The sequence below is a fragment of the Apteryx mantelli genome, chromosome 1 (assembly GCF_036417845.1).
Source record: "Apteryx mantelli isolate bAptMan1 chromosome 1, bAptMan1.hap1, whole genome shotgun sequence".
Lineage (NCBI taxonomy): Eukaryota > Metazoa > Chordata > Aves > Apterygiformes > Apterygidae > Apteryx > Apteryx mantelli.
In genome coordinates this window covers 5,695,796-5,712,068 of record NC_089978.1, presented here as the reverse complement: position 1 = coordinate 5,712,068, position 16,273 = coordinate 5,695,796, and the positions used below count along the sequence as shown (strand labels likewise).

Sequence of the window (16,273 nt, the reverse complement as noted above, 5' to 3'; positions counted from 1 at the left end):
TTATTTGAAGAAAACAATAGGAGCCTGGTTCTGCATCCTTGGGTTTTTTAAACCTGCAAAACCGATGAAAGAAAGGAAGCAGTCCTGGGGTTGCAGCCACGCATTGTCATATTTCCATTGATCTCCGTGGAGCAAGGCAGGCTCGCTCTTTTCTTTAGTGTGATGTTGTGAAGAGATAAACTGCCTTATGATCTGTTTTATCTTTGTGATGAGCAGCAGAGCTTTTTTAAAAACAAAAGCAGCACTTTCCTACTCATTGAGAAAAATGGCACGTTGTAGAATATCAAAGGCTGGCAAACAAACCCCAGCAGTCCCAGCCTCCCCAAGACAAAGCAAGCTGAGGACCAGGCCGGCTAGAGGCAGCAGGGCAGTAGCAGAGCTAGCAACACTTAGCGTAACTCCTGGGAGCTACATTTTTAAAAAATGGGTATTTCAAACTTATCTCAGAAGGTAGTATTCATTTTTGAAGTGGATGTAGGTTGACCAAATCTCAAAATAGCTTTTAAGCTTTTTTCTTTCTCCTGAACCTTTGGCCCTTCCAAAGCTTAGGGATGACATTGAAATGCTGAAACAAAATCACATTTATCTTTGCTTTTAAAAATTGCTGAAGCGCAGTCCATTCAGATGACTCTTAAAGTTCTAATCGTGGAGGTGTTTTAGTTTTTGGTTTATGTCTGTACATTAAAAAACAAAAATATACCACTGCTTTAATAGGATTTTCAGACCATTTTTCATCATCCAATACTGAACTTGCAAAGTTTTCCAATATGTGTAGTTTTTTTATGCTTAAAATATCTAGTGACCTGAAAAATATGCAAAAGCTGAAAGGAAACGTCATGTGTTTTTTCAGTGCCTATAGTGTAAGCTGTGATGTTTCCAACTCCATATTGTTTCAGTTCTGTTTTTTAAAGAATGAGTAACAATGAAGTCTTGAGGGGATATTCCATTCCATTCCTTTTTTTTTTTTTATCTGATTACTGTTGGTCTTTGCACAATGGAAACAAATTTGCCCATGAAAGGAAAATAGCGCTGACTTTAAAAGTCTTTATTAGAAGTTAGTGCACCTGACATGGAAAATACTCCTCCGCTTTCTCATCAGACTAGAAATTGAATTTTGGAGGTAATGCTGTGTGAAGCTTTGAACTTCCGAATAATAGAAATTCTTTACTGCCTCCCCGTCCCCCTTGATCTTTGAAAGAAAGAGTCAAAAATCGCTACTTATGTTTGGAGACTGGGTTGATACACTGTCTTCTTTCCTTTGCATTTTGCTGGGCAAACTGTTCCTCAACAGACATTCCAGAGGGACTTTCATTTTGTATATCTGCATTTCCTAAAAACATGGTATGTGGTTTGTCTACCTGCTCCTAAGGTCCCAGATAGACAGAGCCCTTGGCTATATATAAATATGTGTGTGTGTGTGTGTGTAATGTTACTCCACTGAAAATCCAGGCATTTCTTCTGCCAGCCTGGGAAACCAGAATTAGAGACCACTCTAGAAAATCTAGACTTCTGCCTCTTTTGTTTGTTCATGTCCTTGCTTGTAAAATGGTGGATATTTCCTTCCTGACACTATTTTGCGTTTTATCTCCTCTCTTTCTACAACACCTCTTTCTGATTTAGCTTGTCCATGCTTAAATGTGTAAATTATACAATTCTTTGCTCTGAGTAAGATTCAGAGCTCCTGACTTCTCACCTACAAAGGCAAGAGGTGAGGAGAAGTGAAGAGCCACATGCTTTTAGCTTTCTGAATGGCCTCTGTGCTGTCCCCTTTGAGCAGACGGTCAAACCCCCATGAAGCTCTGTCAGTTTAACCAGTTAATTCCCCTCAGCTGAACTGGTATAACTGATTGTCGAGGATCTGATTTACAATCCCCATTAGTTTGAGCAATGGCTGAAGCAACTGCACGTCCTTTCTCTGCTCTGGCAAGTCCAGGCTTTGCTGGTGACACTGGTGGTAGGTGCCACGGTTCACTAACTTGTTCTGATACCTTCAGCCTGTATCCTCGTAAGTCACTGAAAAAGGAGGTGTAAGCTGTGGCTTTCCCCATTTAGCATAGAGCTTTTCACTGTGCAGCCACATTAATTGCATCAGACCCCAAGAAAGGGAAGGTCCCAGGAGTGTTTTATCTTGTGGGTTTTTTAATATGCTTTGCTTGAATGTGTTTGCTAACAGGCTCTAAAAACCATCTGAGCAAAGATGGGGAACATTGTGTTATGACTTTCCACATTGTTGGATCCTGTCTCAGTGGTGTTTGGATTGAATCTCATGGAATTTCTTGGGGGGGGGGGGGGAGTGGAAAAGGGAAAATAAGCAGGAGCTGTGCTCTTTAATCAGACACATAGTCTGACTTGTGCATTTTTTTACTTACAGACATTGAATGAAGCAAAGGAACCTGCAGAAAAGAACCATTTCTTTGATGTGCCAGCTTTCCTGACAGTCTCTGGCCAGCTCCATTTGGAAGTGATGGCAGGGTGAGCAAAACAAGAATTTTTTGGCTGGATCTGTGGAGTCTTCTCTGTTGGTGATTTTGCCCCACTGGTAACCGTTAGGTATCTGCCACGTGTGTGCCAAAAACAAATTGAGCAACACTGGTGGGAGGGTCCCATCTAGCCAGGGGAAAGTCGGACTGCTTTTGAATTTTGGTCTATGAACCAGCTTTTAATAATAGGAATCTCCCTCTGCTTGCCAGAGATTCGGAATATGGGATGAAGACTGAAGGCAGTATATGACTGGGAATGACTGTGTGACTGTTACCAATAACTGTAATACCTTAACTGTCGTCTTCTTGTTGTTGTTCACATATGCCATCTCTCAGTGAGAAGTTCTTTTTCACTTCAGCTATTGCATTCCTTTCTTCTCCTTGTCCTTTCTTCCCAGTCTTCCTTTTCTGTCTCCTTCAGTCTTCCTGTTTTATTTCTTCCTCAGCCAATTCTCATTTCTCCTGTTTCATGGCTTTTACACTTGATGATTTGTTCATTCCAGCTGCTGAAGTCATCCCAGTCAAATAGTTAATGTTGATGTTAAAAGAAAAATTATCCTTAAGCTTTAATGTTAATGTTTCACTGAGATTGTTAGGGGTGAAAGTGTCACAGTCTCAGAGCCACAGTTCCCTTTGATTAGTAGATTTGATCCTCATCTACACTGAGTTTTCACAATAAATTAATCAGCACATTAAACAGATGGAGTTCAATCAGCACAGTCCCTTAACTGAAGGCACAGTTTCCTGAGCACTTACAGTGTGGGTTCTCCTCAGATGTGGTACTTGAGCCAAGTTGCTGTCTATCAGTTGAATTGATGGTCAAGCCTATTAGAGGCCAGTTCTTGAGCAGGTAGCACTGTGTCAATTTGCCACTTGCCAAGGGGGTTCTTCATGCACCTACAGGGTATACAAGCCTCCTTTTGAAGTGATAGTTATTGTCCAGTCCAAATGTCCTGGAGATGAGAGGGTTGAAACCCTAGCTTTAGAAAATGCAGTAAGAAGTTGGAAGACCTGCCTTTTCATGTGGACTCTAATGAATATTTCTAATAGTTTTAGTGTAAGTTGCTGTCAATGTCTCAAATACAGTGTTGAGACCTGAATTATAAATATTTAGCTGTTTTTCTTTAATCACTGCTGTAGAGTTTAATTGTTTGTTGGTAAATAGGTCCAGTGAAATTGTAGCCCTGTTCAAAGGGGAAGCTTTGATTTCAAATCAAAAGGTATGAAGTTCTACAGAAAGCTGTTTTTTGCCTGGCTTGTTCTTTCTGAGAAATGGTGTCTCTTCTCAGACCACCTAGACAGCCTTGGACAGCTGAGACCATGCTAAGCTCAATGGTTCAAGCTAATGTTTCTTGATAGGCAGGATGTTTTTGACATACTCTCATGCGGTGCCCTGGCAGCTATGACAGGAGCACAGATCATTTGGCAGCCAAAGGCTGACACATCATCTCAGACATTAGCTGCAAGAAGTTAATGAGCAAAAGGTTTGTTTAACTGTAGGGATGACAGAGTTTTTGCATCTCTCCAGGAAGATGGCGTGACATGCGTTTGTATGTGTGAGACTTAATTGACTTTCATGCCTTGTGACCTTTAATGAAGGATATAATTCCACAAATCAAATAAGTCCAAAGGAAGAGTATGGATTGTAATGATTAACTTGAAATACAATCTCACTCTGGTACATCAGTCTGCTCCCTTTAAATTGTACACAGCCTGTTCTGGGATAGAATGGAAGGCTAAACTGGGTGTATGCAGGAGCTGTCTGCTAAATATTCTTCCAGTGATATCACTCAGGTGCACCTTGTTCTCTCAGAATGGGTAAAAAAGCAATGCTCTTCAGCATGCAGTACATTGTATTACATCTTCATGCTCGTATTTTACAATAGCATGTTGTTCTTCCAGGCATTTTAAATGGATCCAGTGCCATCTAAATTTAGATAAGCTGTATTTATCCATGGTGGGGCATAGCTGTTCTGTGAACCTGCTCCTTTTTTTATTTTATTTAAGCACAACAAGTTTTTGAGGCCTAGAGCTGAAGTGCTATTGAATTGCTTCGGTCTTCGAAAATAGATCAAGCGAGAAGCTCTTCTGGATGCAGAAGCACCATAGTGATGCATCACAGTTGAATTAAGGTATTAACCCTCTAGATACTGCAAGGCTTTTATTTGTCGTTTCCTGTACATAGCCTAGCAGTTTGGGTCTTAGCCTTTGAACAGGACTCTACATGATCAGATAATGCAGGTACATAATAGTAATCAGAACTGCTTGGCAAATGAATGCATTCTAATGATATTTTCAAAATAGCAAACTCCACAAAATGGAAAAGTTCTGGTCTTCTCAGTAAATGAAACAGCCAGAACACTCACAAGTTGTGTTTTGGACTGGATTGTGTGAAATTAACCCTTTCTCTCCCTTCTGTTTTAGCCAGACTAAATTTTTTATGCCCAGAAAAGGAATTATTCTTCAAAAACTCTTTTTAACTTAAATAAAAATATTAACTTGCTGCGTTTTCAAGGCTTTCAGAAACAACTGGTTCCTGAGAACTTGGGTGGAGACCAAGGTGAAAAATGCTTGGGAGGCCCTTCTGCATTGAGCCTGGGCCCACATCTGGCTGTCACTTGCTGCAGGAAGGAAGAGTTCACAAACAGATTCCTCAGAAGTCCATTAGAAACCAGGGGTGGAGCAGGCTAGTTGAGAAGCAGAGAGGAATTTATTCAGATGTTTATCTAGTGGGGGGACAGAAAGACAACTAGGTAGACAGTCATGTCTCTCTGGAGCTAGCTTTTAGTTTAGAGAGCTCATGATCAGACTCCAAACTGTGGTTGGAAAAGTGTGGACAGGGAAGGTGTGAGATAGACTTAACAGATCTGTCTGGACCCAAATCTTCTGCTTTTCTTGCTGAGAGTTCATTTACAGTCCACAGGACATTACTGTTACTATTGCGTCTGAGTGCCTGTGTGTTGCCCAGAACTGAAGGCTGTATGTCATGACAGGGCTGCTTGGTGCTATTTCTAATAACAGAAGTAAAGTAGCCTTTTATGACTTAAGAGTCTCTACCCTTTTTCTCTGCAGGGAAAAATGGGAAGAGGGTTGTTCCCGCATTTATTGACTATCTGCTGTGCTGTGTATGCCTGTTATTGAAGGCAAGGTCAGGGAAGTTTGTCCTGTCTCTCAATATGACATGAACGGCCTAGTTGGCACAACTTCTCATTTCATCATACTTCATCTTTGCAGTGACGGCATCTAGGTCGGCTGCTCTGTGTGTCTGAATCATTGTCAGCTGCTATAAATCTCCAGGCTGTTTAAGCTCTCTAGAAAGGTCTTTATTCAGTAATATAGCTCTTCCCTTTAGTCTTCTAAATCTCAGATGAGTCAGTAACTGGTAAAAGTGGTAGAAGTTTGTAGGACTGTGTGCGTCCTGATAACTGGTTTTAAATGTCATTAATTTGCTGTGAAGTCCCCAGTCCTTGTGGGATTTCTTCCTCCCATGATCTTCCTGTGAGGATAAGGGCCCCTTTGGGACCTGAACTCAGCTGGAGGGCCTGTGACAGCTGATGATGATTCAGAGGCACACTGTAGTCGGCCAAAAACAATTGTTGCCAAGAAGTACAGCTCATTGGTTTCACTTAATTTTTCTCCTTTCACCCATCTGCACTTCCCATAAGCTCTACCTGCTTCTCACCTTTCAACCTTTCAACATTGCATTGATTTTTTTTTTTTTCCTTTTCCCTTTTTTCATGCCAGGCACCGTCTGTTCTGCCTTTTGCATCATGAGCTTGACTGAAACTGCTCTTTCTAAAAGCTCTGGGGTCTATCCCCTCCTTAAGTCTCAGAATAAGTTCTTTCTCTCCTCCTTCCTTGCCCTCCCTAGCTCTGTTTCTGCTCTTATCAATCCCTCAGAAAGTTTCTCCTCTGTTGTCTGTCTTGTTTTCTCTTGAAGTTCCCTGCAATTGGGAAAAAGGCTTAGGGGCAACTTAATAGCAGCCTTCTAATACCTACAAGGTTATCAAGAAGGCTGACCCAGGCTCTCCACAATGATGAAAGGCAGAGGACAAGAGACAAGGGGCATAAATTGAAACAACAGTTTTTGAGTGGATATAAGGCAAATATTTTTACCAAGGGGACAATTGAGCATTGGAACAGGTTGCTGAGATAGTGCGCTCTCCATCTTTGGAGTTTTTCAAGATGTAGCTGGGTAAAGCCCTGAGCAACTTGGTCTGATCTCATCGCTGACTCTGCTTGGAGCAGGAGATTGGATTAGAGACCTCCCAAGGTCCCTTCCAGCCTGAATTATTCTGTAATTCTAAATTCATTCTTGGCTTCTTTCTCATTTTCCTCTTCACCAATTTCATCCACAAGACTATCTTCATGAATCATCTCTCTAGTTCGCTCTCAGTTCAGTGGCTCTCCCCAGGACCTATATTTTTCTGCCTAAACTAAAATCTCAGCCTTTCACACTGACATCTGCCTGTGAATGTCTAGCTATCAAACCTGATGTAGTTGGAACATAATTAATCCCACTCCCATCTCCTTAAGCGCATCCGTCTGGTTTCTCAACCATCGTGGATTTCTCTACTGTTCTGCCTATTCTAGATATTCTCTGCAATCCTGCAACTGGCTCTTTTGTTTGCAGAGAGACTCTGAAAAGTGTGACTCAACCAAACCGCTTTAGCTGTGTCTGAGTTTGCAGAGAGCTGAAAGCACCAAAATTCATGTTCATTTAAATGGCACTGATTTCATTTTTAAAATGCTGGTATTTCACTGCTCTTTGAAGGACAGAAGAAAGGGAAAGAGTTATTTTGGTTTGGTGTTCAAGAATCACAGAATCACAGAATCGCTGAGGTTGGAAGGGACCTCTGGAGATCATCTAGTCCAACCCCCCTGCTCAAGCAGGGTCACCTAGAGCACATTGCACAGGATTGCGTCCAGGCGGGTTTTGAATATCTCCAGAGAAGGAGACTCCACCACCTCTCTGGGCAACCTGTTCCAGTGCTCTGTCACCCTCACAGTGAAAAAGTTTTCCCTCGTGTTCAGATGGAAGTGTCTGTGTTTCAGTTTGTGCCCGTTGCCTCACGTCCTGTCGCTGGGCACCACTGACAAGAGTCTGGTCCAATCCTCTCGACACCCTCCCTTCAGATACTTGTACACGTTGATAAGATCTCCTCTCAGCCTTCTCTTCTCCAAGCTAAACAGGCCAAGCTCTCTCAGCCTTTCCTCATAAGAGAGATGCTCCAGTCCCCTAATCATCTTTGTAGCCCTTCGCTACAAGAAGACAGTGCAGAATTGAAAAGAAATGTATTTGAGGCCTTCTTCCTTAAAAGATGCTTTGCTTTCAGGAGTCTGGAAAATGCCGCCTTAAAATTTGGTTGCAAAATAACTTGTTAATGATGAAACATTACAGTGTCTTCAAGCAAATATTTGCTCTACATTGTACAATTTTAAATATTTTTGAATGCAGCTGCAGAAATGATGTCCAGTTGTATAGCATTCCTATTGCTAAGAATTAACAAATGAGAGTGTAATTATTTATCTTGGATCCCTTAAAAAAAAAAAAACTCTAACATTTCTTGCACAACATTTGTTTGAGTGTGACTCACAACACAGACTTATAATTAGCACACTAACTTCCATTAATTAGACTGACATTTAATTGGAGCTATAAAAAGCAACCGTGGCATGTCTGTTTTTAATCAATTACTGCATGCTTCAGTCTGGTTCATGATTGCTGCAGTGATTGCTAACGACTTTGTGTTACTGGGAGGCAGAATACATGGGGTTTGTAGGTAGAAGCCTGAGCCTAGGGTCGGTTGGCTGGTCAAAGCTTTACAGTCGGAATGGATATGTTGTTGGTCCATTCCACTTTTTTGGGATGGGGGAGCGAGTAATTCCCTTGTGAGAAACACAGAGTGTGGTGAGACTTGCTGTGGTTTAGCCATGTACCTGAAATCCTTGCATGCGCCCCAAGAATTGGCTCCGGTATGAGACATTAAGGCAGGCAGCTACCTCCCTGTTTTCTTCCACAGCTTTCCTTAAAACAGGTTTACAAATCCGACAGCAATATATGTATTGGATTTCTTCGAAGGCTTACAGTTGTTGCACACAAAGTAGAATATGGATACATGTCATAGCTGGAAAGTGTTGCCCTTAATATAGCTTTTAATACTTTTTTTTGGTATTTAGGACAGATTTACTTTCTTTGGTTACCCTAGAATTTGAGGTCCTGGAGATTTTAAAGAGCTACCAAAAAACTTTGAAATGTGGCCTGAACCATGACTCTCTCTATGCAGTAATGCACCCACAGATGTAGTTTCTGGCTGGGATTTCATATTTGCATAGTTAGTAGAGCCAGTGTCTATCTGAAAGAATGGACTGTGTTTAAAAAAAAGAAGGAAAACTGAAAAATCTTTAAAGCTGTTATAATGCAGTTTGTGGACAACACATGTTTTTTCCACTCTGAAAGAGAAAAGATTTAACACAACTGCTTTTTTCTTTTTTCTTTTTTTTTTCCTCCTTTCTGCTAGTACATTTTTATGGCTTAATGTAGGAGTCACTGCAATGATTAAGTTTTGAAAGAGATCTTTGCTCCCTGTTTTATTTAAAACTTTGAAACATTTTGTATCATTCCTTTGTGGAAGGTCTCTGTTAGCTAGGGCATGGGAAATGGTTATTTGAATAAATGCTTACTACTGTGGCAGCTTTCATCAGCCCAGCTTGAGTTATCATTGCTAATCTGTAGTTTTATTGACTTCAGTTAGAACAGAGTTTCATAAAGACCAGGCTGATGAGATCTTTGAGCCTGGAGCAGAAGCGATGGCTTTAACTCACGTTTCCTTTGTGTCTCTGTTTTGCCCTATTCTCCTGCCATCTGTAAACTAGCAATATAATGCCTAGGTGTGTTATGAGGCTTAGTAAACAAAGCGTGGAGTGTTTTGCCAAGTATTTATGGAATATGGGTCACGTTGCTGCCGTTTAGTTATTCGAGCGGATTTTTAGCAAGCGAGTTTAGATGGCCTGGAGAGGGCTCTCATCCCACCTTCTCCGTTAGTCCTTACGGGAGCCTGTGCAGAGCAGAGGACCCGGCGGTGGGAGAGGCAGCCCCAGAGCGCGGCGGGAGGGTGCTGCCACCCAGGGGTGCAGGGCTCTGCCCGTGGGCAGTCACACCGCAGGAAACTGCTCCCTCGCTTCAGTTCAGTCTGGCGAGGGTGGAAGTTTGGCACTTCCCCATCTCTGTCTGGGAACTTAGACAGCGTTTGTTTTTCTTTTTTTTTTATTTATGTATTTATTTTTGGCTGCCTACAGAAGGAAGTGCAGTCGCATCTTGTCACAGCATGGACTGAAACCTTAGCACTCAGCACCTCAGCTCTGCTGCCCGGACCTAAACCTCACATGCTGCTGTAAGAGCCCTGTGTTGCTGCGATGCAGCGTTTCACATCTGTCGTTTCTAAGAGGGCAGATGGGAGTGGTATGCTCTGTGAGGAATCTTTTAAAATTCATTTTTCTGTGTGTGGTTTTTTTTTTTTTTTTTCTGGATAGAAATCAGTCGGTCTCCCTCTTTTTCTTTTTGAACAGAAATGTGAACATTTTCAGTGTGCAAAATCCAAACCATCAAACAATAGTAATGGTAATACTATTTTTACACAGAGGAAACATGAAATATGTTTTCAAAAAACAAGTGTTTCATCCAACTCTGAAGTTTCATTTTAGCATAATCTGCCCACCTCCAGAAAGTAAAACCTTCTCCCTCTTCTCCAAGCTGCTGGGCAGCCATACCTCACCTACAGCATTAGGAGAACTGGGTTTCCAGCTCCTCCAAAAACTGGGCCCTGGAGGCATTGGATCAGTAGGTTTGAATGTGTTCTCTGCGTGCGCATGCCTGCTTGTGTCAGGCCAGAACATCTTTCAAGATACAAATTTTGGCATCCCTGAAATGCAGTTGTCCTTGGGTCAACAGCTGAGACAGGTGGTGATGTCTCAGCTCCTGCCCATGGACCAAAGTCATCAGGTTATTTCGATGGAGTGGACAGGCCCTCTGTGCTGAAGACCTGCAAAATGAATCCGGTCATGTCGGAATACAGTGGAATTAAATAAAATGGTTTGTTTTAGTAATTTCTTCCCTTCCCAAGGGGAAGGACCTTGTGGCTGGCAAAGCTAAGCTCCTGGGGTTTAGGATCACTTTGCTCTCCTCGCCTCCTTCTCCTCTGCTGATGTCATGCATTGCTTTGCTTTTAGCTTTAAAACCATTGTTTCTAGGCTTTCTTTTGATCTAACTTTTTAAGCATGTGGGTGCTGGTGGACCACCGTGACAGGGAATGTACTGTGTTGAAGGGTCACATGCTGGATTCATTTAGAGTGGCCAAAGATAAGAATTGGCTCCAGCTTGGCACAAATCGCCTACCAGCTTAACTCTTCGCTGCAGACCTCTTCAGAGTGATCACTCCTTTTGTGTTTATGCAGACACCTGTAGTATTTCGGGATGAGAATGAGGGCACAGTACAAACAAATAGCTGCATTTATGTGTGTGGTTTAGTACTTAGCCCTGAGTCGCATGGACTGGCTCCTGTCTCCAGCTGTGTCACTAACATGTTGTGTGACCTTGCTATAGGCTGTAGGCTGACTATGCAGGAGTTGCATCTTCTTGATTAATAGCCTTGTTCGGGGTTATATCCCTGTGGTTCAACAGCACAAATAAGTCTCTATTACCCCTGGTAGTAGCGTGGAGTCCTGGCTCGCAGAATAAGAGCGCAATCCTTTTCCTGGCTCGAGAACCATCAGCACAATTAATTATATTTGAATTGCAGTGTAAAAATTGCCAGTGAGGCAGAGACACTCAGGCCTACAAGTATTGCATGGGTTTAATTAAAAGGGTGATCTTAAGAAGCTTTGGGCATAGATACTTTATACTTCTCTATTGGTTTCTATCTCCACCTTAATAATTAATTGTTAATGAGTTTGAATGAAATGAGCTTTTGTTCTGTGTGGGGTAACACTCTCGAAGGGGAGAGGTAACTGGTTTTGAAGAGTGTTTTAGTAGCCTGTAAAATAGGGGTGAAAAAGGGGACCTTTCCCCTTAGGAAAGGGAATGGAGATCACAAATGCAGCTTGTTAAGAATGAGCCTCGACCAGCAATCTTTATTTTCAGTGCAGAGGACGTCTGTGATCCAGCAAAGCGTGCAAGCACGCCTATCTGCTTTCAAAGGGATTCTCCCAGACCTATTTCTAGAAGGTGACTAAACTGGGTTGGGGCAAGCAAGCTCAGCATTTTACAGGTCGGGGCCCTGGCTGTTGCAACGTTTCAGCATGTCAAAGGGAATGCTGTGGATATTACATTGGCCTCCACGTTCAGTTCTCAGATTTTCCCAGAGAACTGTATAGAACAAAATACAGTCTCAGAAAGGGAGCAATTAATGAAGCGGCTCTGTGCCTCCTTTTGCTGTCAGCCCCGGCAGTGCCTGTGAACTGCATGAGCGCACTTGGACTTGCTGTCCAGAGCTCGGATCTGGAGGAAGCTGAGTGCAAAGGGACTCATTTCAAAGCCTCTCTTGTATTCTTTGGTACCGCATACGAGGACAATGTGACAGACATTGCTGCCCTGCCTGTAATGACTAAGGAAAAGAGCTCATCAGATTTTTTTTTTTGCCCCCCCCCCCCCCCCCTCCTTCTCCTCTATGTGTGCTTTGGTTGGAGATGAGGAGTTAGCACTACGGATTTCTGAAAGGCTCTTAAGTGCCCACAACCCCAACTGGCTGAGGCACTTTTGGAGACTAAGCCAGCATTTTCAAGTTATTTTTAAATGCTGGAAGTCTTACAAAGGTCTGGGAATGTAAATGATTAATTATTTGCATCATAGAGCATAGGAGTCACAACCCTGGACTAAGGCTCCATTGTGCTAGGTGCTGAATGCACGCAGAACAAAATGACTGCTTTTACCCTCACAACCATGAAATTAGAGCAGATTCAGCTCTGGTCACTCTGTTTTCTAATATATTGGTAAATGCTCAGTATGATGCAGCAGTGTATCAAATCACAGATATGTTTTTTAATAGCAGATGCAGTGCAAATAAAGGTCAGGCTTGAATAACATGTATTTGTTTAATGCCTTGAATGTCAGAGTACAGTAAACATGGTATGAATGCCTAGATGAAAAATAATTGCTCAAGCATAGAGTAGATAACATTGACTATATGTATCTTTACTATGTTTTCTCTATTCTGTCAAAGCCTCTGATCAGTGCTGCATTACCATTAACAGATGACTTGCATTGACTGCCCTCCTTGGATCACTTTGCCAGCATGATGTCTGGCTGGTTTCCCTTTGACAAGGTCCCAGGGTTCTGGTGAATTTGCGTCTATCTTTTTTCCTTTAAAATCAGCCTGAGAAATGAATGGTTCCTCCCTTCACCCCAGATGAGGTGGGTTTTCTGCCCCCCCCCTTTTTTTTTCTTTTTTCTCCCTCCAAGGGGTAGGCAGTCAAATTTGTTATGGGCTATTACAAAGCCCTCATCCCTGCTGCACCTTGTGATAGTCCATCAAGTGGCGGCACCAGTAGTTTGTTTTGCAAACATACATGGTGCTCAGTGTATATGTTAGAGAAGATCGGTTTCGGCTGGATGCCTGGAACTGAGAGAAGACTCTGAAATCGGTGCCTGTGGGAGTTGTTCTGCCTTGCCTTGCCTCCCCAAAAGGTCCGTCTCTGGCAGAAAGAAGCTTTATTCTTGCAGCACAAAATTCAGCTGTGACAGTGAAGTGCTTGACCACAGTTGCCGTCTTGAAGCAACGGATAATTTTTTTTTAGCTTGTTTTTTTTTTTCTTTTAGTTTTTTAGATATCTTGCAGCCACTGAGCCCCTTGGAAGATAAGTACCTAGACATCATACTTAGGCTGACATTCATAGCAGCCTGTATTGCTGGCGACTCTAATCTGCCGCAGTATCTTATACTTACTGAAGTGTAAGTGCTTGTGCCTGGACAGGCATTGAAAACATGTGCCTTGCTGAAGCCAGACTGCTGCTTTGTGGGAGGGGATCTCCTGCTCGCCAGCTGGTGTCACACATTAGTTTTAAGTGTTGCTTTTTGAGAACTCCATGTCGGGGAGAAGTTGGAGACCTGCACATCAAACCGAACAGTCTTGGGTGTGTACTTCTGCATTTACAAGCTCTTCAGAATATTTTGTCTTCTGTCCAGTCCTGGTCTAGTCATAAATTGAACTTCTGACTAAACTGATTTATTTAGGGAAAATTTGTTCTTTAACTGAAAAGCCCCAAACTGAAATATTTTAGCAAAAGACTGAAACCCTGGCGTGGGTGACAGGAGGGCCTGCAGCTCCTGTTTCCTACTGCAGACCAGCCTTTCTGTCCTCTGAAGTGCCATGGCAAAAAAGTTTTTGACCAGTTCTGCCTTAAACATTAAACAATTTGGGGTGAGTGACTCATTGTTTCATATTTGTTGTTTGTATTGCTATAGCAGTTGAGGCTCTTAAGCTTTAGATCCAAGACCTTGTTGTGCCAGGTGCTGTAAGAACATGAAAAAATAACAAAAAGACCTTATGAGGAAGAACACTAATTTTTCCATAACCCAAGACGACAGATGGCTGCAGATGGGAGAGCACAAGGATCTAATGAGATAATACTGACCTGTGCAGTGAGCAATAGTTGTGGTACATCAGTTATCTAAACATTGCTGAGGTTTTTATAGACACTAAGGCAAAGGACAGTTCAAAGGAGGATGATTAAGCGACGGCAGAAGTTTACAGCGACATCCCATCAAGCCACAAAGGCAGCAGAGGGAAAAGATACGTGCCAGAAATGCTGCTTGATGAAAGATGTTTGCTGCAAAATCCAGCAAATGAGCAGCAGAGGTTAGCACCAAAGGTGTTGTGATCATGTGTGAGAGGGTGCAAGGTACAGGAACAAAGAGCTCTGAAAGTAAAGGTAGAAAGTGTGTTTGGGAGAACGGGGAAAGCAGAGCCAGTGGGGAAAAGATACCTACAGACAAACTGTGTATTCCTATTAGAGCTTTCTTCTAGTATGTTTACTGCTAGCAACTCAAGGAAAACGAAACTGCTGCTTCTTTAGATCATAACCTTTAGCAGTCATGTGACATTAAGGAACAGATGAGTGAACCAGAATGTATGTGTTCCTTTATTTGTAGCACGAACGCCTCCATAAAGGACAAAGGAAAAACATAACTTTTGGTAGCAGAATGACTCTGTGCAGAAACTCCAGCAAACTTCCTTTTTCAGCTGTAAGATTACAAGATGTGAGTTAAATGACAACACCAGCAGTTTGCTCACATCCTTTCATGAGCATTAAACTGAGCTTAATCCCCATCAGGTTCTTTTTCTCATGCATGCCACCTACTGCTAAAAATAATGGCAGGTTGAAGATGTACTGAAGGGAGCAGCTGCCCAGTCCATGGGTTTTCTGAAACAGCTCTCTCTGTCCACAGCCGTGGTTTACCTCCCCTGCAGTGTGGGAGGAGAGACAGCTATCACGGCATCTGTTCTGGAAGCTCTCTCAGGCAGTAGGATATCCAGGAGCCTTGCACTTGTAGCCTGCAATGTAGAAGGTTTTGCATGGAGTGCAACTTCACCATGGTAAAAATAAAACTTTAAAGGTAGCTGCTGTTTGCTGAGAAGGATTTTTGTGAAGGAAGCGGGGAATCGAGAAGGTTTTTATATCCTGTGTAATGTAGCTTGATGTGAGTGCAGAACAAGAGAATATACTTAAACAGACTCCCCATAAGGTTGCTGGAAAAATAGTTTCACAATAGGAAGTGCATTGGTTGCTTCTACATAAGATGCTATCCCAAATCCATTCTCTGTAATAGGGACACATTTATTTGGAGCCTCTTTAGTTGTGTGGAAAGAGCCAAGTTCATTATCTCTCAGGCACCTTCAGCAATAAACTTTGGTCTTGCCACTAGAGGGGGACTGCAAGCTATACTCCATACATCCGTCCTGCTGGACTTTACCAGCACCCTCTAAGTGCTAGTGTGAGTCCAGCAATACCAGGTGTGGGACCTTCTCAGGCGCAGTAGGCTCCGGGGCACCTATCAACGTTGGATCTGCAGCCTAACAAATGTGATGTGGACAAGGGGAGCCTGGCTGTCCTGACTGGTGTGACATCCCAGCACTCCTCCAGTTCTGCAGAATGTTAATTTTTATTCCCAGACTGTCACAAAAAGTGTCCGGAGCATAAACGATGTTCAGTGAAAGCTGCACAAGGTCTGTGCAGCCTCACTTAGTCGTGGAGGGGTATGAGTAGCCCCTCTTCTCACCCCAATGAAGGAACGTAACAATGGCAGCGTACACAGCAGTGCCATTACACTGGTCAAAGATAAAATGGAAATGTAAGCATTTCTAGATCTTAGGAGAAAAGTGAGTTTGTGGATAGGGGTTTTAGTATAGGGGACTCATTTGTGTGCTGGGCCTGACTGTATTGCTTGACCAACCAGTTTCTTGTTGCCTTGCAGGGCCTTTACCCACGTGTTCACCTTTGGCCCGACGTTTCGAGCTGAGAACTCCCAGAGTCGCAGGCACCTGGCGGAGTTTTATATGGTAGAGGCCGAACTGTCCTTTACTGAAAGCCTCCAGGACATCATGCAGGTGGGTATCTCCAAATGCGTATGTGGAACCAGTATCAAAACCTCCTCCTCCCTTAGCTGTGCTGCCTACCCTCAACCGAGTCTGCAGTTCATCTTACCTTGTGCGAGCCTGTTTGGGGACACAGGGACTTCCCAAGGATCAGGGTTCGCTCAGCAGAGCAGAGGCCTCAGAGGGGATTTGGGAGGGAAGGGA

General features: G+C 42.9%; 1 protein-coding gene across 4 annotated transcripts in view; it reads left to right on the top strand.

Moving 5' to 3' along the window:
* The window catches only part of NARS2 (asparaginyl-tRNA synthetase 2, mitochondrial), a 51,309-nt gene that overhangs the window by 13,939 nt on the left and 21,097 nt on the right, over positions 1 to 16,273 (top strand). For all 4 annotated transcript variants that reach the window (XR_010886655.1, XM_067313628.1, XM_013954966.2 and 1 more), the window contains 2 exons: positions 2,372 to 2,472; positions 15,949 to 16,081. Coding sequence is in view for 3 of the 4 variants with exons in the window: in XM_067313628.1 (XP_067169729.1) it covers positions 2,372 to 2,472; positions 15,949 to 16,081 (234 nt within the window). In the remaining variant the exon portion in view is untranslated. The remainder of the gene's footprint in view (positions 1 to 2,371; positions 2,473 to 15,948; positions 16,082 to 16,273) is intronic.